We start from the raw sequence: 24,846 nt of genomic DNA on the forward strand, positions 1-24,846 counted from the left end.
TTGGGATACAAAAGGAACCTCAGCAGGCTTCCAAGATGGGCATCCTTTTCATCCAGCTGTGCTCTGCAGAGATACAGGCCTTCAAAAAACCCAGCATATCACCCGTTTTAAGATAAAATACTACCAATACCCATGTACAATTAGAAAGTTAGAACTGGGATAACATACAAAACAATTTATGCAAAGGAGATGGTTGGGTGGAGAAGAAAGCTCCAGCTATTTGGAGACACCAAATGAACTCAGATGCCTCAGCTCCAAGGAATATTGCAGAGGATGGTAGATCAGAGAAACAGCATCAGAGAAATTACTTGCTGAAGCACCAGGCAAAGGACAAACGGGCAAAGGCATTAAAGTACAAGGTGTTGCTGTCCTTATTAGGCAGTGAGAGAGTGGGAAATCAATACAACAATGGATATGGCATCTGCTGATCTAGCAGAAACAGGGAAATATTTAAAAACATCAAAACTTAACTAACAGTAAATAGAGAAACAGGAGTTTAAGCCGCTGTCCTGATTTCATAATTTATAACTGCAGACAATTAGTAGTAGAGTGAGAATGGATTTTGAGAAAAATGTTAATTCTTTTGAATGATAGTCTCGGCTAGGAAAATGAGATACAGAACGGTGAAAAACTGTTTACAAGAGCAGTCACCAAGCACCGGAAAAATCAGTAGGAATAATTTTCAATAATCTTTATAGCCTTGGTGCCTCATTCTGGGCATAAGGTGGGAAGTACTTTAACACGTCCTTTAATGTCAAATAACTGAAGAAATGCAAAGTGGGGTGACTGGCTGGAATGACAGTCCTGGACTGTGTCCAGGAGGAGCAGAAGCACTCTCCAAACGGGCAAAGCAGCCTGGTCACTGTAGTTCAGCAAGAGATCCTGGGAAAAGCCTGTGAACTGGTTCAAGGTAGCAAATGATGCTGACAAGCAAATCAAAGTAATGAGGGAAAGGGACTGCCTGGTAGGAAAGTGAGGTTTAGGCTTTTCTTTCTTTTCTCAGTAATTAACCTGAAACGCTTTACCTCACTTAGTTTATGCTAATTTTATACACAATTACGGGAAGCAAACCATTGCTTTTTTTTTTTTTTTTTTAAATTTCACTTCCCCACCTCCCCCCAGTCTTTCATTTTACTGTTATTCAGATAATTTCACAACTGTCTGGTAGGAAAGTGAGGTTTAGGCTTTTCTTTCTTTTCTCAGTAATTAACCTGAAACGCTTTACCTCACTTAGTTTATGCTAATTTTATACACAATTACGGGAAGCAAACCATTGCTTTTTTTTTTTTTTTTTTAAATTTCACTTCCCCACCTCCCCCCAGTCTTTCATTTTACTGTTATTCAGATAATTTCACAGAGATGTCTCCAAAATGAAGGCAATCCCTAAAGAAAAGCATTCAGGAGCAGAGAGAGTTGCTGGAACTTACTATTTGCATTAGATGTGGTACCAAGCCTGAAGAGCTACATTGTTCTGTATCACCAAACTGCATAGATTTCAACTCTGATGAGTATGGAGACATTAAAGAGGCAGGTTACCTAAGTTAATGGAAGATCCTGTGCCATGAATTAGGTCAGGTAACTGACATGGCTTCTGCAGCATCATCTTTAAAGGAATGGCAAGAGTGCCCTTGAACAAGCACATGGGGGAATTCAGACCCAGATTATGACTGAGCTGGAAAAGTATAATTTTGGTCATCTAATCTCATTAACTTTTCCCCCACATCACAAAAATACTTTCTTCCATTACTAATGATGGTGTTAGGTGTAAAGGAGTGTTGTGTGGGGAACCTGGAGTTCATAAGTGAGTAGAGTCTAGATCACAACAGATTTTCAACAATGGCAGCACCAATAAGGTGAGTATTCTTCTTGAACTCAAAAATGCACAGTCTGTTTGCAGAGCCACATAATACTTCATATTCCTGCCCTCTGGAGCTAAATTATGGATGTAGCTATCCAGGACACTTTAAAACAAAGAGCATACTTGTTAATGACTGCATTTTTTAATACACAGAAGTTTCAGCATTTTCCTTTTTGAGAGAAAACAGAGTAAAACAACCCCAGCTCATGACGGAGAAGAATTTATCTCTAAGGTTCATCCAAAAGTGCTGTGAACTGCCCATAAGCAGCAAGTAGCATTTATGCACATGATGCAAACATCACCTCTCAGCAACCATTATCACAGCAGGTGCTCTGAGATATGTGTCAACACACAAGTTTTTAATCAGAGGAACAGTTGATAGCAATGGCATTTGGGCATGGATCCTGCAAAGTAACTGCAAGTCAAAACAGATCTGTTCAAGTCATCCATATACCACATACTACAACAATAATTTTTAAAGGCATTCAGTAGGCTTTTACCCAATTTTATAGGTTTTCTAGTGAAAATTATAAAAGATAAACCAAATAAGGCATGTGGGGAAAATTCAAAAGGCATGGAAAGCTAACACTGTGAAATATCATATTAGTAGGCCAGCTACTTTAGGAAAATCCAGAAATCTATTTCTTACTTTATGCCCGTTTAAGGATACCATGTAATTGCTATTGGGATCATTCCTTGTAATATGTATTTGCTGAGGGAAAAGAGCATGCAACTAAGTTTGCTTTCACACGCTTTTTCTTATAAATGTGTTTTGACTAAACTCCATGAAAGCAGCATGATGATAAAATTGCAGTCAGTGTGTTTAAAAGTTTACAGTACAATACTCTGCGTTTTAAAGAAAAAACAGCAAAGAGAACAATGAATGGATGAACTTAAATGAAACGCATGTCTTTCTTACAGAATCGTTACCTAGACTTGAAGCATGTGAGCCCATCTCTACTTGTGGACTGAATTCAAAACAATCAGCCTATAGTAGAAGTCAACGACCAGTTTAAGCACTGAAAAAACAAGTGGTTTTAATACCACCTGTTTTTTTTTTCAATCAGGAAATGTTATCATCCTCTTTTGGAAAAATATCGTAAGTATAATGACTTTCAGGAAAGGGTAAATTGGTCATATTTCTGTGAAGTTACTGAACTCATATCATAGCCATATGACAAATGAAATAAAAGACAAATATTTCTTCACAACTTTCTTTTGACCAGATAAAAAAAAGTATGCCTGATACTTCAAGGACTTGCAGAGACTGTGCAAGTGGTCAGATTCAATTTGCAGGTTCAGGTAGGTTCAAGTATAGCAAGACTTGGAACAGGATGGAAAATTTTAGAATATAAGAATTAAAAATCCACTGTCACCCACAGGAGGAATAACACACCACAGGATATTTCTGTAGAGTCTCTGCACACCCTTGGTTTCTTGGGATCACTGATGGGGCTAAATATGATACAACTGCCTCTCTTTTACATGGAGAAACATTTTCATCTGCTTCTCCACTGTAAAACACAACAATAAAATCTTCCTCCTCTCCAGAAGTTATTAACTGCTGTTTCAACAGGCTGCTCTAAAATACTTTCAGCAAATCCCAGGATCTTCAGTTATTCAAAAGTTAAATAGACAAGGCAACTGCTCCTTCCTTTCAGTACGTGTGTAAACTTGGAGAAAAGAGAGTAATTATACTGCTAAACTGCTTAGCAACTGTAGGTAAAAAAGCTAATATGTCATAATTTATATGTGAAAAGATTTCAGGGGGTTAGTAGCTATGCGTAGTGCTATTGAGGCTTCCCACTGAGAACTGCACTGCAAACTGGCAGCTGACTCAATACACTGCTATTTTCAACAATTCAAAAAATATAAATGTGTCAGCGACTGGTCAAATAGGTTTCCATACTGGTGATTTATTGCAATCTTTCACATTAGCGTACTACTGATTTGTACAAAACACTCCCAGGCTGAAAACAACCCCTGTGCACAGCTTTATAATGAATTCAAGTGCTGAATCAGTCTTGCTAGCTTCAGAGTGACATCAGAAGGTAATTTTGAGCAGTCTCAATTAGACAAAGATAATTTCTGTGGGCCAGATTTGCTAACGTGCACAAAGCTGAAGTAAATACACTTTTCCAGGGAACTTTGGAAGGACAGAAGGGGGGAAAAAAAAAATCTCTCTCAACAAAAGAGAAGCTAGTGAAACAGATCTGCAACTAGTATTTGTGTCCATTAACAAAGGAAAATTCATGGCTGCTGGGCAGCTTGTAAGGTTTGGCTAGTGGAGGTGAAGGTTTCCCTGAGCAGGGTTTACTGCAACTGAGGTAGCAAAGACATGAAGATCTGTGTGGGCTTTCATAGCTTCATCATCCACGTGTGGCAGAGTTAGGATGGTTACACTCAGAAGCTGAAGAATATGAGTATAATCCTAAACCAGTCAACCTTCCCCATACCTGAAATACAAAGAAGGTAAACATTTAGGAAAATGCATGTGAAACTTTACCTGCAACCACTGTGACTGGTCATTGTGGCCAGAGGTCCAGGCATTAACTTTGCCTTGCTTGTCCAGTCGGGCTTTCCTGGGCTCCCAAGCAAACATGTCCATGTTGAGTGTTCGGAAAACACTGGAGGCAGTAATTTGGTAGTCCTGTATATGTCCTGATTTCATCCCCAGGGGTTCAGAGCAACCTGGAACAGGAAAATAAGATCTGTAACACTACCGACTTATCTCTGTAAGTGGTTTAGGTTTTCTGTTATGGAAAAGAAAAGTAGCAATTTTCGAAGAAAAGGCTTTAATCAAGACTATTGTTGGAGGAACTTGCAAACAAACAAATGAAAAATAGCCAATTCAAGGCACTTTATTTCAACACTACCTTGGAAGAACCAAAAACAAGGCAGAGAATTCAACGTATTTTATCCTGGCATAAATTTATGAAGGCAAACAGAAAAGATGACTTTTGTCTCTTCTTATCTTGGTTTTATTTTCCTGTCCAGCAGCTTGCTATTGTTTCCCCTATTCAGTTTGATTTTATCATGCTTTTATGCCATATCACATCGGCCACATGTTTGCCTACTGAGGAAACATTAATTTTTCTTAAAGCCAGTGCTGAAGTAAAATGTCAACAAGCACTGAGCCTTCTACACTTTTGAATTACTTGATGCCTAGCCAAAAACTTAGAAAGCCCCAACACCCACTGACAGTGGAAGACTACATAAAAACAATTGTGAAGGAGGGAGAATAGTAGGAGATAATAGCTTAGGAGAAATCGAGCGTTAAAGGCTTGTTTGTTTAAACCAGGTGAATGTCCCACATCATTGAGTTATTTTGATTGTAGCAAAAGATAGATCTTGGGCTTCTCCTTTCTCTGTTGGGTGTCCATGAAAAAAAAATAAAAACATTAATAAGTGACTCTATGTTCCTCTGCCTTGCTATTTTACACTGGGAACACAGAAGGTACATTCGGACCCGGAAGAGAGAAGCAGCAAGCTGACAGTAGGAGAGACACCCTTCGAAAGCAGCACTGTAATAACAGCACTGGAAGCCAAGGGAGGTAGATGACCTGCATGGTTTTAAGATTAAAAACATAAGGAAAAGAGAGGCAAGTCATGTGGCTGAGAGTGAGAGGGCTGCTAAGGGATCAGGAAAGGTGGATGTGTGGCTGGGTGGAGTAATGTTTGATGGTCGTTTGAGGAAAAGGTGAAAGATGGAGATGGAAACATAAAAAGAAGCAGTTTTCTCATTTCCTTCCTGCCCCAGCTGCCAAAAACCTGCATATGTGCAGTTGTCCCAAAGTTCTCAGTTCACAAATTTGGTGATCCTCCTTAGTTCAGTAGCTGACTTTATGCAGTTAAATTGCAAATAATGTTTTAACATACTCTAACTCATTGAGTGAGAGTGTCCCCAGGATCTGACATACCTGGTTTTGCAGGGAGTGCATCATCACTGAATGCACAGAACCTTGATGTTATGTATCATTGGGAAGACAGAGGTTTTCCACCTGACACTCACATCCCACTTCGCTGAGCTGGTTCCTATCAGGTAATAATCTCCTGAGTCACCAGCTGTGTTTCTTAAAGCACGCATGTTGTGAAGGCTTTCCTGCTGGGACCATGACCCTGCTCAGCTGGTGTCTCTTGACAGAGCCAGAGCACCGTGTGCCCACTTAAAACACCTTCAAAGTTTTTATCTTGTTTTTCACTTTATTTGAGCTAGATATCAAAGCTGGTTCTCTTTTTCTTAAAAGTCCATTTCCTCCACAGTATGTTTACCCAGATTTAAAGACCTGATTCTTTTTTAGTTTCTTTGATATTATTAGCAAAGACCTTTTGGTCAGATTCTACTTTCTGTTTCTCCCGTAGGTTTAACACACAAAATTAAGTGGAATTATTAGGGATTCAAATCAGGAAGGTAAGACCAGGCCCTTTGTGGGGGGTTTAACAGCAGGAGCAAATGCATATTACCAGAGACAGATAATAATAATATGATCTTTAATGTAGTAACAACTGTATTTAAAATTTGAAATACTGACATGTTTCATATTAAATAAAAAAATAAACAGAAAACAGTTAATTTTGGAAAAAACCCCAATCTTTTAGAACTGATTCTCAGTGCACAAATGGAAATTGCACAGCCTTGTCTGTAGAATGAACTACCTAGTTCAAAACAACAAAACAATTTTCCTCGGAGTAGGAGGGAGCAATTGATAGCACAAATGAGAAAGACTCATCTATTGCTTTAGAGAAGGGCTTTGCTTGTTATTCAATTCTGAAGTATCACTCCAGGATCACAAGGGCTGTCAGCAGGAACGTTTCATCATCTGAGGATGAAGGAGGTTCCTGACACAAAAACATGGGGGGTTTGAGCAAATGCATATTACCAGAGACAGATAATAATAATATGATAATATGTGTAGTAACAACTGTATTTAAAATTTGAAATACTGACATGTTTCATATTAAATAAAAAAATAAACAGAAAACAGTTAATTTTGGAAAAAACCCCAATCTTTTAGAACTGATTCTCAGTGCACAAATGGAAATTGCACAGCCTTGTCTGTAGAATGAACTACCTAGTTCAAAACAACAAAACAATTTTCCTCGGAGTAGGAGGGAGCAATTGATAGCACAAATGAGAAAGACTCATCTATTGCTTTAGAGAAGGGCTTTGCTTGTTATTCAATTCTGAAGTATCACTCCAGGATCACAAGGGCTGTCAGCAGGAACGTTTCATCTGAGGAATCTGAAGGAGGTTCCTGACACAAAAACATGGGTTGTCAAAACTGTTTTTCAGCGCTGGTCCAATCCATCAAGAATAGTTCTATCTTTTCTGAGTATTATTACTGATTTATGAAACAACAGATGTGTCTGCTTGTGTGTCTGTGCATGCCTGCATATATTAATAGGATTTTACACTTGCCTTCCTTCTCCACTGCCCCAAAGGGAGGAGGAAGACAGTTGTTAAAGCTAACAGGAGAAAGTGACAGGAACAATGAGAATAGAAGACACGAAGTTGATGCACACAGGTGGCAGAACAATGTCTTAGTGCTGTGTCACAGAGAGCAACAGCTGACCCAGTCACTTCGCTGCTCCTATGGCACCCTGCTGCAATGACAGAAGATAATGATTGTTTATTTTGATAGGTGAGCTATAACCTAGACCGCAAAGGACAGAATCATCAAACTAGTACAAAACTTTGTGTCTGCAGATAGTCATCCCTCATAGAAGTGTATTTATAATAACGCTTATGACTCCCCCGGACATCTCCTCTTCACTGCACTGTATCTTCTTTAAATTTGCTTTGCAATGGCCCTGTGAAAGGATTCAATCTCCCTTCACACTTTTACAACCTGTTAAAATGATTGGCTATGGCTATGCTCAGTGGAGCATCTTAGGTCAAAATGTTTGAGATGCTTTGGATATCACCATCTGTGATAAATACCTGATAACTCTGTATGTTTAAAACTATCTGGATATAAGTTTGCAGTTACTTCTTGTTTGGTCTAGCTCAATGAAACAGGAGCAGTGAAATAATGAGAATAAGTGTGGATTAGCATCTGAAAATTGAAAGAATACACACGAAGGTTATTCTCTGTTGACTCTTCTGGGGCCACAATATTTTATTCTTCAGTCTGTGTCCCGTACCATGCACCTGATCTACCCCTTCTTTCAAGAAAGCTCAAACCCTCAAAGGAAATATTAAATATCCAATGCAGTGAAAGCAAAACCACAAATGAATCTGCAAGCAAAGGTCTACATGCGTCTTGTCTTGGGCCAGAATTCATGCAGTATTGGCAAAAGAGCGTAGGTCAATTATTTGAGGGCAAGGGTGATTTTGTTTTGATTAATACTGTGATATTTTTCTTTTCTAAAAATCAAGAGATTTTAAAAATTTTCTTCCTATTAATGAACATAGGATTCCTTTCCAGATTAGATAGTGTGGAAGACGAACAGGGGGAGGGGAACCTAGTATTAAATGCAGATGTTACAAAGTCCCCTTGTGTGTGAGTTTGTGCGAATGGTACCTATAGGTACTGTTAGGATAGAGAAATAGTTCCCAGAGAACAACATGCCAAAAGGAGGCAAATTACATGCTCAGAAGATGCTAGAAGTCTCACAAGGTTGGTTAAGTTCTGGAGACCGGCATCCCTCTGCAAGAACTGACAAACTCAGAACACCAAGAATTTGCTGAATCGGTACGCAGCCACTAACATCCATGAGCAGCAACAATGCATGACATGGACCGCGTGCAAGAAGGCGGAGCCTGCTATATGCAGATGTTTGGGTATGTGAGTGAATTGCATGAGTAAGTGACTGTGTTGTGCGAACAGTTATCCATTTTTAAAACCAGCAGCTGCATGCTACTATTAATAACAGCTTAATGAATAAAGGCATTCTAATAAACAGTAGCTGTGATCTGTTTCTCCCCCCACATCAATACTCTATGAAGGGAAGGGAATTTACAACACAAAGATGTGCAAAACACAAGTAAGGCAGGAACACAAGGCCATGAAAATTAATGCCTAATTTATTGATGGCCAGCTCCACAAGCATTGATCATGGTTTTCAATAAGATCTGAGCACGGGTCCTGGTAAGTAAAGCTATTTATGACCCCAGAGCAGATTATATTGAACATTTTGCTGCAGTTTGTCCTAAGAAAGAATTAGTTTTTATGATAATCTGGTGCTGCGAGACAGTCTCCCTCCCTTCAGTAGTGACTCTCTTCTCTAGCACCAGGACTTGTTAGAGAAGCTAGACCTCTCAAAGTGTTTTTCTGCCTAAGACAGGCCACCTGGAATTAGAGTGAATTAGTCTGTCATTATGTTCTGCTGAGCCTTGGCTGCCTGCAGTTCTAAGAAATTATGACCTTGAAACTGTTAGGAGACCACTGAAATGAATTCACTTCAGTAGCTTTCACAGTTCTTTGAGCAAAACAATTCCTGGTCATTCTGGCAAGGACTTATTCTAAATTGTGGTTCCAGAAATGGAAGACATAAAAAAAAAAATCTAATAGACTAAAGCAGCTAGACAGAATTTTCTATTTACTCTCAAACCTACCTATATTGGAAATGGACTGCAGTGAAATTAATGCATTAACTTTTCATTTCTGAAGCTGGTTTTGATGCCACTAGAGGACTGAGAATTATTTAACTCCAGCTGTTTTGATATATCATTCGTGAACTGGATGACTATTGTTCGTACAGTAAGCAGGCAGCCACATAAAAATCATTCTTAAAAGAATTCAGTGGAGCGCTCCCACTGGTAAAAGGTTGATCTCTTGAAAAAGATAAAAAATTTACATGCTTTACTGAATTTGTAAGGGAACATGGTTCTTGCAGAGAGTGGCTAGAGGTCAGGCTTTACATTTATGAGCTATAACTTCTGCTACTACAAACCTTAAGAGGGTTTATATTGGCTCCACTTGTTCATTTACTTTTTGCTATGAGAAGAAATCCCTGCTTCTGCTAGAAATCCAAAAAATAAATCTAAACTGAAATCTTGACTAAAGCAGTCCAGCAAAATATATCTTATTGCACTTTGAGTGGTCCTTGGCAGCAGCTGAAGCACCCTTGTCCCTCTGAGGATGTCACACAGCACATCGGCGTGGTCACCCAGCAGCCAGGAGAAATTACTCAAATCAGTTTTGATGCCTGCTTCTGCCGTGACTCTGCTGTACAGCACTGCACAAACAGCTTCGCCTCTCAGAAACTGTTTTCGGTGCTTAGTTCAGGCTGTGCCAAGTGTAACTGTGAGTTAGAGACTCTCTGTCTCATGGTCTGCTTAGTATGTAACATAACGGGTCCTGATAGCTGTTGATACTTATTAAAACTGCTATAAATGTCCTTTTCGAGGTTGCACGTAATAGGAGGCAAATGTGCACAGAAAGATTTACAAAGTGTTATTAGGTTGCTACCACATTACCCTACTACTATTACTGCCCTACTGCAAGCAACTATTGTCACTTGCATCATTTAGGTAAGTGTTGTTGCTTATATAATTTACATTAAAAGCGATAAATAACTGTCTGGATAAACTCAGCCCCGCCAACTGCATTTCACCAGGAATAAACTGCACGTGGTTTAGACCTCAGGCACAAAAATGCGCTGCTTGATGGTTGACTTCTGAGATGCGGCGATTGCAGAAAACCCACCTGACAATTCACAGCCAAGAAGTTCCATTCTCAATGTGCAGTGTCTTCTGCACACCTGAGGATACAGCCGTACGTACTGCGACTTAATTGGAGGGGTGAAGGAGTTAGCGTATGGGGTGTTGTTGTCCACATTTCCACGAAACACCTGTGATAAAATGACATATCCATAAAAATGTGCCAGTAGGATTAATGGAGGTTCAGTGGATTTCCACATCTCAAAAGTATCTGTGTTGTTCTTCTGGCCTTTCCTGCACATTTCTCTGCAAGTTTTTCCCAAATAAAGGCTGTTTTATCATTTCTAGTGCCCAACATACAAGTTTTTAAGCAAAACATACTGCTATTGGCTTGCATCGGCATGCGTTTGCCACCTGCACTGAATCAGGACCTTTATCTTGTCACTCCTAGAAACTGAAGCTACTAATGCAACTAGATTATGTCTTCTTTTCTAATTAGTGTATTAGATAGTCCCAATTCAATTTAGCCTGCAATTATTTATGTTGATTGACATTTATTTTTTTCCCTCTACTTCAAGAACCTGATCCAACTCCCACTGAAGTGCGTGTAACCCTCCCATTGATTGCAGAGGGAGCTGAATTAAACCTATAAGCATTCTTCTATTCACTCCTCACTCTAAACAGATATGCTTGTACTTCGTTGTCTTCCCTCATTATATACCTTTTCACACAACATTTTAATTTCCTAATAGAGAAACGATGTCTAATGCTGCAAAGTGCCTTAGTTCTATCTTAACTTACAGAGTAAAGGGATTTTTGCTGCTTTGTATGCACATCTCTACAAAAAATAAGTGGTAACTATGAACTGTAAACACATACTTCTCACTGGATGATACTGTTTGTGCAGTACAGAGATTAGCATTGATGAATGGGTTCTGTGCTTTTAAGGGTTAACACTAATCTGCCAATGTAATAAAACTAAATTGAAAACAGAGTAATGAGTAATTACTGGTAAACTAATTAAAATGAAAATCAGTTAAGTGTAATAAACAGGATTATTCTAGCCTTGGGACATAGTATTTATACAACCGTCAATTAAAGTATAAGAAATTCTTAGCAGACAAAAAGTGCAAATTTATTGATGGGTTTTTTTTCAGAGAAAAATAATAACAAGGTAGCCTATATCATACTGTCAGGCAATTATGCTTATCTATTAGACACATCATACTTCTGAAGGCAGCTAAACCATACAGATGTATTCATATACAGATGACTTAATCTTACCATATCTTCATTTGTGCCTTTAACTTTGTACATTGTCCACGACTTCCCATCATTACTGTATGCAATTTTGTACGATTTTACATATTCTGGACTTCCAATCCTCTTGGCACCTTGAGTTATAACTCCGGTGACTCGCATCTTCTTCTGCAGGTTTATCTGAAATAACAGTACAATGTTATCACTAACCATCTGAGGGACACAATTCTGATTCTAGATTCCTTTGATTCCTTTTCTTTTTTTTTTTAATGACAGAAAGGAAAAAACATAGCTGCAGCATTTAAATTACTATCTTTACTCTTGCATTAATTCCTTTTATCTTTCATTCATTTCATGTACATATGCACATAAATAAATGAAAATAATTGAATGAAAAGCCTGTACTATGCTTATGTCTTCATGTATATGTGTACACACACACACACGTATATATTATTGATATACAGGATACTACTGGTGTATTGCTGGGATACAGCATATTACTGGTATATAAGATTACTGCTACGTATTTCCTTCCTAAAAAGGAAATGCAATAGTGCGATAATTTACCAAAGGTTGAATCTTCTGTTCTATTAGAAGCCAATTTGCAATCCCATGCAAAAAAGCCTCAGTTAACTTCAGGTCAAATTTCTTTGTGAAAGAAATGGATGTTCTGTAAAGCAGACAAATAGAACTTTCCTTGATTCTCATTGAAAATTCATATATTTAAAGATCATGGTTGAAATGCTAATCCCAAAACAGTCAATAGGAAAATATCAGTGGCTATCTACAGATACGAACATTCCCTCTGTACTTGTCTGAGTTGACCTCAACACCTTGAAGTACAAAATTAATTTGTACGGAGAGTTCAACACTTTTCAGACCACCTTAATTTTGCCTTCTTTATCCACCTATGGTATGGGAAAGACAACTATATTCTCACAAAATTCAGAATGTGATATTCAAATCAAACAATGCTGGTATCATCAGTCTCGTCCCTGCAGTGAAGTCAATCATGAAGCAATCTGGCAATTGCACTCCCACCCTCTCACTGGTAGGCAGCTGAAGTCTGTAACTTTTGCACCAAATGAAGCTTAACAAAGAGCTGTCATACCGTGAGAATTGCGTGAAGGTGCAGGCAGATGTGTGATAAGAGGAGACGAATGGAAATACTAGAGAGTAAACAACTGGGACAATGTAAATAATACATTAAACTACATTAGCACTTGTCTCCTCCGTATGAATCTTATCTCTGCTCCCCAGTTAGCGGAGCTGACCCAGTGCACTCCTTACTATTTGGGATAGCAGCCCCAGTACAGGAATATAGGGAGTCAGAGACAGATCGGGTATCTGCTGTCCAAATACTTTCATCCCTTTATTCTTTACAGTGTGGTCTCAAGATTTGCTTTCACTTGGTGATGTAAACTAGCCTCTATTAAGGATGTAAGATGATCAAATGTCAGTGTTTCAATATCTTACTGAGAACACAATGGGAAAGTGAAGAAAGACAGAATTTTACTGCTGTTTTTTTGAGGGCGTCTAGCTATTTTCTGCTACTTATCTGAAATAGTTGGGCTTCTGATATTTTTCTTCTTGAGGAATTTCAGTGTAGTTTTACCATAGTTCTCCCTATAAGAAATTAATAAATACGCCTACACCTTTAGAATAACAATGGGTACTTTAGAGGTTTAGACCCATTGAGAGAGGAGAAGCTGCCTATAAAAGATCAGATTTCTTACAGGATCTTTCTCACATATGCCAGGAAAACTCAGGAACGTTTGCAATTGCAATGGGGAGAATGGACTCACACCAGGAATTTAGACAGGTATAAATTAGAAGAGATTCAGGCCTTTTTATAGTCTTGGGAAACCTTCTTTCCCCCCATTCCAGGTTTTCCAGAGGAAAAAAAAAAGACACATTATATTTGTAAGAGGACAGCTCCAGAGATTACTATCAGCCCCCTAACTACATTTACGAATGTAGTTAACACAGAATAGTAAGCAGTTAGACAAAAAGGTTTCTGGAAGTCTCTTATGCAGATTTCACTCTCTATATGGAATTTAAGCATATTAATAAACAGGCAAATAAAAGAATTTTTCATATATTTACAAAATTGTTAATAATTAAGTGAACACCATCTCCAAAAACAAATTAGAAAGCAGAGTCAAAGAGAAACCAGCCATTGATTACTTGCCTTTTGCATATGCTGACTAGTAGTATCTTCACATTTCACTGCTTGGGAAAAGGAAGATATAATGCAACACCAAATAATTTTTCTTTCATCCAGTTACGCATACACCTAATATTCTTTCAGCTTCATTCCCAGGTTTTCTTTTTCCAGATAACAAACTCAGGGAGTTTTTTTGGATGAGAATTTATGCGAAAATTTTTCTTCCCTGTTTATTCGGAAAGAGTAGTTTCTAATGAAACCATGGCTTTAACCACTGGATGTTATCTTCCCACACTGGCTTCTTTCCATGCTAAAGCCTCCAACTCTAATGCACAACAAGTCAACCACTGCACTTCAAGAAGCAAAACAATAGCAAAAAAACCATCCAAAAGTAATCTGCCAAAGAGTTTAATACTATGGTTGAAAGTCAAACTTCAAAAAAGAGAAGTCTTACTGAATGAAGGGAAGAACTGGTCAGATAATCATAAAAATGAAACAAGAATAATTTAATTTTAAAATACTCATTTAGCCTACATACTGTTTAACCTGTGTTTTTTGAGTTTCAGGAGGTAAAAAGCCTACCTTTTTTCTGCTATATACCAGACTGCTCTATACCCTTACCTGTGTATCTCTACGTATAAGCTGTACAATTTTATTTACTTCTGTTTTAACAGACAGAATCTTTCCTGTTAGAGGCTTTCTTGATCAGTATCCATACTCTTGAGTCACAAACTGAGCTTTGGCTTTAGGCAATGTTGAGCTTGATATAACACTGGAAATAAAAACAGGATGCTGTGTTTTGCAATTAGGTCTATATATTCTGTCAATGTTTGCAAGGAAATCCCGATGAAAGGGGAACAAAAAAGCTTTAAAATCCCCGCAGCTTTCTTACATACAAAATCCCCATGGGGCTAACATCACGCCTGTGGCAGCTCCTTTCAGTGCATATGGATACACCAGGAATTAATTGGCCCTTTGTGTCTGTGTTCTTTTATGTGTTTTAAATTTTTCAAGTCAGAGCTTAGCAAAACCCAAAATATTACAACTGTGCAATGACTATAATGAAGCAGGTGCTGAAATCTTTCTTACTTAATATAGTTCAGTAGGAAGCAAAGTTCCCCACGTGAAATGTGAACTAGTTCTTTTAGCACTAAAAGCATTTTCAAAGGTATTTTTCTGTGGCAATTGTGAAGAAAAACAGCTTAGGAAGCTCTGCTTTGTGGATTCAGATCTAGGACAGATGTTATATATTCTAATTACATGTGTGACTATGTTTTAAAACAAAGAGGTGAAAGTCACCAGGATAAGTACAAGAGTTTAACACATCTCTTTAAAAAAGGTAAGAGCTTATTCAGTTATAAAAGACCCCTTATCATTACCTAGATTAAGTGGAAAAAATCAAGGATGATAGAAGATCAATAGTATTTTGGGGGATTTACCCCAGTAATTTAAGTATTAATGCATGGTAAAGACCTTGTGAGAAGATACCTGCATAGAAATTTGACAAAACTACTTACAGCAAAAAAAAGAGACTGATCAGTTCTACCAGCCCTAATTAAATTTAAGGTTATTTTGAGAGTAATGGATTCAGACTGGATACTCGGCCCCTGTCCATGGAGCTGTGTTTAGCCCCAGCTCAGAGGGGGCTCCTGGGTCCAGCAACTTCCATGGGACCTAATTCACCCAACATACATCAGAGATTTGGCTGTGATGTTCACAAGCAGATCCAAGGATGCTCGTTGCCCTACATCCTCATGACATGAAGCTTTTTATGAAACTTGGGTAAGGTGCTGTTTAACACCTACAGGTAATGGAACCTGCCTCAAACAGGTTTTGCATTTCAATGAGGAAGTTTTCTGGGGCTAGAATAAATGATGAACATTGAATCACTCAGGTAAAACTGCATGTAAAAGAAAGCCAGTAGTCTGACATCAATTAATTTAAATCTGACGCTACAAGAAATACATTAAGTCTACACAATATGTGGTGGATGATGCAGTCACCGTGCTGATATTGTGAAAAGCTTAGCTAGACCACAGGCATGGCAGTCAATTCGAGTTAATAGACAGTGCTGAGGGACAAGATACAATACCTCGGAGTCAGTGCTGTATACACTGTCGAAGGCTGAATTCATGTACTGCCAGTCACTCGGTGCCTTCTATACTATGTCATACAGCCAAAACTAAGAAAAGAGAAAATCACTTGAGGCATACTCCCTTGAGGGCAGTGTATGCCCAAGAGCTGGGGAATAAAACCTGCTCTAGCAGTTTAAAAAGTTCCCAGCAGTCCTTGAAATTTCTTTTAACCTTGTTCCTTTCAACCACCACAATCATCCTGACTCCATGATTAGACCACTTTTATCATCACAGCAGGTTATAAAGTCATGGCCTCTTTCAACAGGAGAGGAAAAAGTAACCAGCATGCCATGTTTCCTGCTCTCAGGACTGATTCTGTAGGAGTAATTTCTATTAAACAATTTTCACTGGTGTACTAATGTTTTTGACTGCAGTGACTCACACAAATCTGTTTTAGGATGCTAAATCATTCAGTTGTCAACACTGATGAAGACGTAGCCAATCATGATTTTACTGGAACTTGAAAAAATCTATATCAGAAAGGAAATAAAACAAATTAAAAAGAGTATCTACCCAAAAGAAAGTGGCAATATGAACAAGGTAATTTTACGAGTTCCTGTAGATTGCGCAGTGCATCATTTTCAAAGGCAATTCAGAACCAATCCTGCAAATCTGCATGGTGTGTGTGCAGCTTCACTGCACACAGTGAAGTAAATGTAGGACCATAGCACAGGAGGGAACTGCTTCATGCTTGTTTTCCATAAACAGTCCAAAGGTCTCCACAAAACAAAGACCAAAAATAACTTCCCAGAATGCTTAACAAACCTTAGAATTGTAGAAAAAAGACTAAATTCACAGTCATAATATGTCAATGCAACAGGACAGCAGAGATTAGGGACAGCACCAGTGGAAGAAGTTCATATTCCTCTTCAATTTGTGACCAAATATTAGTATATTCAGTGTCCAAAAGGTACGTATTTGACAAAAAAGATTAAAAATCAGTTGCATATGTCTCATCTACGTTATTACATGCAGGAGAGGAGAAAAGGGACGAGACAATGGAGTGACTTTAGGAAGACACCATATGTGATGCTCCTGGCCAGAATACATAACCATATTCCCCTCATTTGTTATTGCACTATTAGCAATAACACTACTAACATTTCATACAGAACAGGTTTGTCTGAAGTATACCTTAAGAGCAAGCTTCCAAGAAATGCTCAGATTAAAGCCTTCATGAAACGCTGGGTCTTTGAGACTGTAAATGTAGTTTTACATGAGCCTTCATTCATAAACAGAAATGCAGTTTATGGAGAACCATGGTGTTTACCTGTTTCAGTTGTAAGATACAATAGCATTGCTATAAAAATTCTCCATCTTTTTTGGCACAAAGTATGTATATTTTTACTAATACTCACTATTACTCATATAAAAATAGGGTTGAATAAGGTATCAAGGTTATACTGGCATTCAAAGATTTATTACAGCAACCCTTCCCTGCTGATTTCATCAGTTTTTGAAGGATTGAAATTTAATTTTTGTCTTTTTTAAAAAAAGTCATAATTCTGACAAAGCTAGATAGAAAGCACCCGCAGAACCATTTTCTGATGAAAAATAGGGACACTTGCCAATGGAAATGTTTGTAATAAACTCAGGAAAGGAGTAACCTGACATGATTCCCTCAATACTGGGAAATTTAGTGAGCCTGAAAGCTCCCCCCCATGTTTCCTTTTCCGTCTTCAAGCATTAGAGGCCCTGAACACGACTGAACATCGATGTTTCACACTGATGAAACGTCAAGAGCAAGGGGCTGCAGAGCAGGACTCGGCATGTGATGAGGTGCAGGAAGGTCGGAGCAGGTCAGTTACTATTATCTTCCCTGTTGCAAAGCATTGCTGGCACCTGGACATAAGGTGCTCATATATCTTGCCTGTCTGTGGCATTTTGTTACTCTCCTAATCAGCACTGTCAGCAGAGCTTCTCCAGATTTAGTTGAGGGTGTTAATGCAGTCAGCATAGTAGCAGTGATATGTGTTTTAACTAGCATCCAGATTAGGTAACGCAGTGATTTATCCATGTAGCACTCCAGCTGCTGCTGCCATTCTGGAAGGGGGTTTATTACATGGAGAAAAGCCAACATGTTTTATCTTATAATTGTGATAATCTCAGAGAACTAACACGGTCATTTGCTACAGGTCACTTTACAAATAATAATTCCTAACGTGATTGTGGGATTGTACCTTGCAGACAAACCAGTTAAATACCCAGTTTATTCTGATCCCAAACCCTTTTTGTTTTGCTTATATGGATGCAGATCCAGCAAAGTCTTTTCACAACTTTGCTATTAAATCCTCTGCAAACTCATCCTCCTGATACTGTTGTTTCAAGAGTGCCTCGCCAGACTATCATATCTTATGGTAACAACAAACATCTCTCAGGTCTTCCCTGTACTCACTTACAGCTTAGCCCCAGCCAACCATCTAAAAGCAACTCATTACCTTTGCTATCTTCAATTAGACTATTTATATGCTTCAAGTTAGGCATGCTGAATCAGAGACGCAAATTGGCCCACTAATTTAATTTGCCTGTCCATGAAAAGATCGGAAGGTAGGTTAAACCCTAGTTGTATGGAAAACATAAATACAGGGATTGTTTGGCCCGTGTAATGCTAATACGGAGGAGCATATGTTATGAATACTACCAAAAAGCACTCACTGCATTTGGCTTTTGTTGAGAACTTTCACTTTATGCCTCAGAGAGTTTACATAATTAGACAGACTAAAAACTTGCTTGGTCTGTTTCTTCTTACTATTAAGTCATTATTTTAGTCCCAAAGGTAGTTGTTATGAATGCTATTAACTGGATGATATGAATTATTCAAATACTGGCATGTTTAGACTGTCATCTCAAGAAGAGGCCCATAATCAATCTCATATTGTTCAGAGGTTTGTAGCCCTGTAAAATTTCATCTCATATACAAAGTATTGATTAAAAGGGTATTAACTACCTGCAATTTAAGGTTAGCTAAGAAACACTAAGGTCATTTATTGCTATTATTAATTCCTTCATAAACGTTGAACTTGTAAATACTCTTCCTGTCTTTTGCATGCTAATGCCTCCCAGAAAGAACTTCTCCAAAATGTCTAGAATACTTCTTAAAGCACCAGTCAAAGAATGTGTAAATAAAAATGTCAGAGAAAATGTCTATATGTATTTCCACTTGTAAAATAGCTGTGTTCAATAGCTTGTAGAGGTTAGAAGGTAAGATGATAGACTCGGGTCATGGAAACAAACCTGCACTTTTCTTTTAATCCTACATGAAAACCCTCTTCTTTAGGGAAAAGAAGTAAATTCAAAAGGTACAATATTAAAATCATCATGAAAATATACTCAGGGAAAACTCTTAATGTGCCTATTGCAAATACTGGAGGTACTTTCTACTGCATCCTTTCCATTTATTTTCAAGGCAATTTGGTAGATGCATTCTAGTAAAAACTGATAACAAATATGATCTGCCCTGAAGCCCAACAAGGACAACTGGGAAGAATTCCCATTCTGACTTCAGTGGGCTTTGTCTAGGTCGTATGTAACTTCTCAGACAAAAAAATGTTAAGTAAGAAAAAAATGTGCTAGAAAATGACAAGTCTGTTGCGAAATGTTAAGAAGGAAATGTGCTAGAAAATGACAAGTCTGTTGCCCAGATGAAGAAATTCTCTTCATTAGTTATCAATATTAAAGCTGTACCTGGAATTTAACCCATCCATTCAAAGATGGGAGCTAAAGCAAAAACTTCCCCAGCACCATGAGATCCTTACTGGGGTTTTGTGATCATTACATATTCCCAGCTTATTTTAACACACTGGGAAACTAAAGCTGCTTAGTTCCTCCACCAGAATAAGCCCAGTAAGTGGTAATAGTGCTATCAAATGGTCCACAAACAACCTGTGCAGAGAGTACTTCTTAACCATAGTTCACTACCTTGTCTTTCTTTTTATGCAGCTTATCTACAGAAATTATACTGATTACTACAGTAAAGGAAGGGGAAGAGTCTTCCTGAAGAGTGGTTCCACAGGACATGATCGTCATGGGCTGTGCAATGGGCAGACTTCCTTTCCTATGTAATCCTGCTACATCAGCCTTGGGAGACGCTGCAAATCCCACTATCCAAACGAGGTCTGGATTTTTTGCAAGGAGACCATGAGGAGCAAGTGACACAGCAGATCTGTGCTTGCAGACTCCTCCTGAGTATCAATTCTCATGCTATCACACTTTAGCTACCCTTCCTCAGCCAGTAATGAAATGCTGTTTTCAGTTGCTAAATAACTCACAAAGCAGTATGTCAATTTTCGTAACACTGATCATAAAATACACATCTTTACGTCCTTTCTTCCTTGGTCAAGATAATCCTAATCATTGTATACCTACTTAAAACTTTCTTTTCCAATGAGCCTGGCAGCCACAGTTTTATGCTGCCTGTCATGCTGACCATACCATCCTTTTGCTCTTCCCATGTATCTGCAAATACCTTGTCTAGTTAGTGCAGTTTTTTTGGTTGTCTGTTTACAGAAGACCCAAAGCACATTGAAGTTCCAGCTGTAACTAGGACTTCTGACTGATCTAGTAATGCTGCTCATAATTAGGGCAACTGTTAGACTGTGTTCATGTCGTGACAAAATTTGTGCGAGAAAGACAAATGGGAAAATAGGAGTACATGAAAGCAATCCTTCCCACATATTGTCATCTTTGAGAATAATCTGTTAGTTGCTATGAGACTGTTTGTGTAGGGAGAGAGGCCAAGGTTTCAGGTGGACACAAGTGGAGTAAAGAAGTAGATTAGTAAGCACACAGGGGACAGATGGCTTTGTGACTGCTGAAAAGACTATGCCACTCAAATGATTTCTCCACCCACAGATGCTATTGCAGAAAACAAAAAGTTGGCTCAAATGGTTAATCCCTCCTGAATCTTAAGAAATTGGTTGAATATTGGTTGAATCACAACAAACACACTCATAATATATTTTTAATTATGTCTTGAAATTAAGAATCAATAGACAATAAAGTTGCTATATAAACACAAAAAGTTACCCCTCGGTGAGACTTCCCAATCATTTTAATTATCTCTGCATTTTTCCTCAAAATACTTTTTCCGTCTACAAAAGTTAGCAGGCAATAGATTAGATTAGAAACGTTTAATGTTGCTTGGTTTTGTGATAGACAAAGAAAAAACCCTCAAAATCTGAAAAGTCTCATTGAAAGACTCTAGACTTGAATGATGTCTCTTTATCTTAACCACTCATGGAATAAGAAGGTTTTAAGATTGCAAGAGTAAAATACACTCCTATTTTTCAGTCCACAGAATTGGTGTTCCACTGAAATTAGAAGGTCTTTGAGATGACAAGCACATGTCATCATTTCCAGGGGAGATCAAGGAGTATGAGTTTACTTCAGACCTCGTTTTCTGCTGTAGTACCATGGTGCTGGTGACTTCCCATACTTCCAAAAGCCTACATAAAACAGTAACTTTTCTCCACCAGCAGTAAAATCACAGAGAAACACAGAGGTGCAGCCAGGGACCGCATGCTTGCTTCTCCACAGCTAGAGCTGTACTAAGGCTTTGCCTCTGTTTTCACCCTGCAGATTGCTCTGCACTTCTGTGACCTACCTACACACATATGAACTCCACATATATGTACCGCTCTGGGGCCATCAACACAGAGGGAAGTGTATATACATGCCTCTGCACCACGCAAAAAACCCCAAACTTAATATATTGGCATGTAATTTTACTTTTTCATGAACTTTGTTTCCTGAACCTTAGCTGTAATGAAGTGACTTGAAACAGCTTTTTTCCAGAAGTCAAGCCTAGCAGAAGAGTAACTGTGAGGATCATTTGCTTTGCCAGTTTTGCAGGTGAGTGTTTACAACATAAAATACAACTTGTTTGACTATCACACATCGGCATAGTATCATCTTACAGATTTAGATGCTGTCCTCCCCACAGGAGGACTATGATGCCCACACATGATGCCATTACAGTTGGTGAGCCACCACATAGGTGCTGGGGCACCTCCACATGCAATTTATTACTGACACGAGAAACCAGACAGACACACATTAGCTCATTTCAGTGTGTCACCACTTGCTGGTTTGATTACTTTTAATATCAGGATGGTGAATGTGAAAAACCATTAAGTCAAAATAGATGCTGTTACAGATGCATGAAACAATGCTTTTAAAAGTATTGTTACTTCAGTCGTTCAGCCATATTACATGGAGTAATTAAGGAAAGCTGGCATGCAAGCTGACAGAGCATGTTATGGATAGCGTTCATAATAGCATCAAGTTTCAGTTGCCATGGGGATGCTAACTCTGAACTGACTGCTTTTGTGTATCTGAAACCTCAGTCAAAAGTTTTTTGAATACGTCTGTGCGTGGGTGTTTGTGTGTACAAAGAATGAAACTAGGAGATAGAAGAGGATATCAAGTAGATACCAAGATATGGGACACAAGGGAGTATCTGGATGATTACACTAAGAAATGGGCTCCCAGTCCTTTTGTTTTCTTGTCTGTTTTGAGTACATAAATTGTATTTTTAGCCTGTAAGCTAAATGTATAGATGTTGAGGGAGATCTGCAGCCAGCAGACACTGCTATTGAGTTCACTGAAGTCAGTGAACTTATGGCAGACTTTGACTAGCTGAAGATCTCTTCTAATTCCTGCAGTTCAAAGGTCCTATGTGGGATAGTTTTGAGAGAATTACACTGCACTTTCATTATTAGTTTCTGTTCTCTCCTGCCAAGGGCTTTCAGGTACTTACTGCCACTCGTCAATATCCTCCAAGGAAATCCTCCTATGATATTAGGTCAAATTTTGGAGTATTGACAAAAAATGCAGAGCTTTAATAGTTTTTTCAGCATTTAACTTAGCAGATTAAGTCTTCCTATATGGTTCAAGTCACCTTACATGATGACTCCAAGATTGTATTTCATAATGGCCACACATGGTTCACTTGGCCACATTATACTAAGCTGAGATCTATATTAAGTAATATTACATATTTAATCTATGACGACAGGTATTTTTGGAAGCTGATACAACGGTACTCATGAATGAGGAAATGAACTTTGACAAAATGAATGGTTTGACAGATGGTAGTTTGCTTAGAGCTCTTACTAACAGATGTTTGAATGAATGTTCTGCAAGAACTCTGTGTATTTTGGGTTTTATCATTTTATTAGCAAATAGCTATCACCTGGTGTATACTTGCTCTTTGGATGTTCTTGATGTGGAAGCTGCTAATTTTTTTCCTTGCCTTTTTTGGAGAAAAAAACCCAACACTTTATTGATTCCTGCTTGGGGATAAGAATTATGGAACTTAGAAAGTCTTTATATAAATATGTTTTTTTGTGTGCCACAGTAGTTATCATTAGGTTTGTGAGATTCACAGACATACAATTAACTATACCAGTATTAGGGACTGCAAGCTCTGAAAATGTGAGGCTGAGCGCCAGAGGTAGGATTGAAACCACAGGTGGTGTGGGACACACTTGTGTAAAAACCAAATTAAGCCGCAAATAATAACATACATTCTACCTACCAGAAACATTATCCCAATATATTTAGACTTAAAAAGAAAAAAAAGAAAAGCATTCTCAGTAATCACTAAATAAAGTACCAACATGGCTTCTGGAGTAGAAACTAGAATTTAGATTCTCTCAAACAAGTATCCTTATCACTGTGCTGCACAATTCTTCTCTTACCCTGCTGATTTTAAACTATCTTAATGTAAACACCATATCCAAGAACACATCAATACACTATTATTCCTCAGATATATTATTAGTGAATGCTGTGTACGGGCAATACTTAAGGAAGACTCTGGTGCTCCATTTTCTCTGGATGAACGTCACCATCACCCATGCAGCGTGCTGACTCTGTGCAAACCCTCCAAGGCACTGGACATTTCCATGCATTTCATGGGATGCCCAATGTATTGGTTGCTAATTAACCACTCTGATTTCTGCTGTGGAACAAGTTCTTATAAGAACTACATTTTTGTGTCTCTAACTGTACTTAGTTGACCTTAAAATTCTAAATTACACAGGGGCTTTGGAAAAATTTTACCCTGAATCTGCTGAGGTAGATCCCTTTCCATCATAGGTCACCTTTTTTATTAAGAGTCTCTACAGAAAGACTATTTACTCAGAGTTTCAGGAAAAACAATGAAGAATTTTTCTTAAAACTGTGCAAAGTTATTAAAAAAGAAAAAAAAGTATTATTTAAAACAGATGCACTGAGAAGGTAAAAGTAAATAAACCCAATGTATTTTATTTTGGACTAGAATACTAATATATTCAAATTACTAATTAGAAGTTGGGCACCTTTTCCATCAAACTGTTGTATCTCAAAATATGGAGTTTCATCTGAACTTTATCATATAGTTTCAGAAAAGCCATTTAGGGAAGAAATTAGAAAAATGTTAGAATTAGAATGCTTTTTTCATATATTCTAAATAAGATTTCTAGCTTTTCCATTTTGAAATCACATTTGACATTCAAAAATTGACACCTAAAAAGAATAAAAATATGAAATAGAGCTGGAAAGGGATGAATTATTTGTTGAGGAAAAAACCCCAAACTAAATATTTTGGAAATTTTTGTATGCAATAAAGACTAGGGGGAAAAAGATAACTTTGCAACCTGAACCAACTTTATTTCCCATTTTTTGATTCTGCAACCAAACTGAGCAGTCCAGCTATTTTGTAAATGAATCCTCCTCCTTCTCACAATAATAAAATTAAATATTTGAATATTTTATTTAAAAACCAATTGCTAACCATACTGATGTCTCTGCAGAAACGGTTCCTGCTATTTTAATG

At 38.0% G+C, this 24,846-nt stretch overlaps 1 protein-coding gene across 1 annotated transcript in view; it reads right to left on the bottom strand.

Moving 5' to 3' along the window:
* The window catches only part of EDIL3 (EGF like repeats and discoidin domains 3), a 196,374-nt gene that overhangs the window by 42,323 nt on the left and 129,205 nt on the right, over positions 1-24,846 (bottom strand). Inside the window, exons 7-9 of the mRNA XM_009281597.1 lie at positions 11,748-11,903; positions 10,510-10,654; positions 4,365-4,549 (exon numbers count right to left, since the gene is read on the bottom strand). Coding sequence (XP_009279872.1) covers positions 4,365-4,549; positions 10,510-10,654; positions 11,748-11,903 — 486 coding nt within the window. The remainder of the gene's footprint in view (positions 1-4,364; positions 4,550-10,509; positions 10,655-11,747; positions 11,904-24,846) is intronic.

The sequence above is a fragment of the Aptenodytes forsteri genome, unplaced genomic scaffold (genome assembly GCF_000699145.1).
Source record: "Aptenodytes forsteri isolate BGI_AS27 unplaced genomic scaffold, ASM69914v1 Scaffold116, whole genome shotgun sequence".
Classification (NCBI taxonomy): domain Eukaryota; kingdom Metazoa; phylum Chordata; class Aves; order Sphenisciformes; family Spheniscidae; genus Aptenodytes; species Aptenodytes forsteri.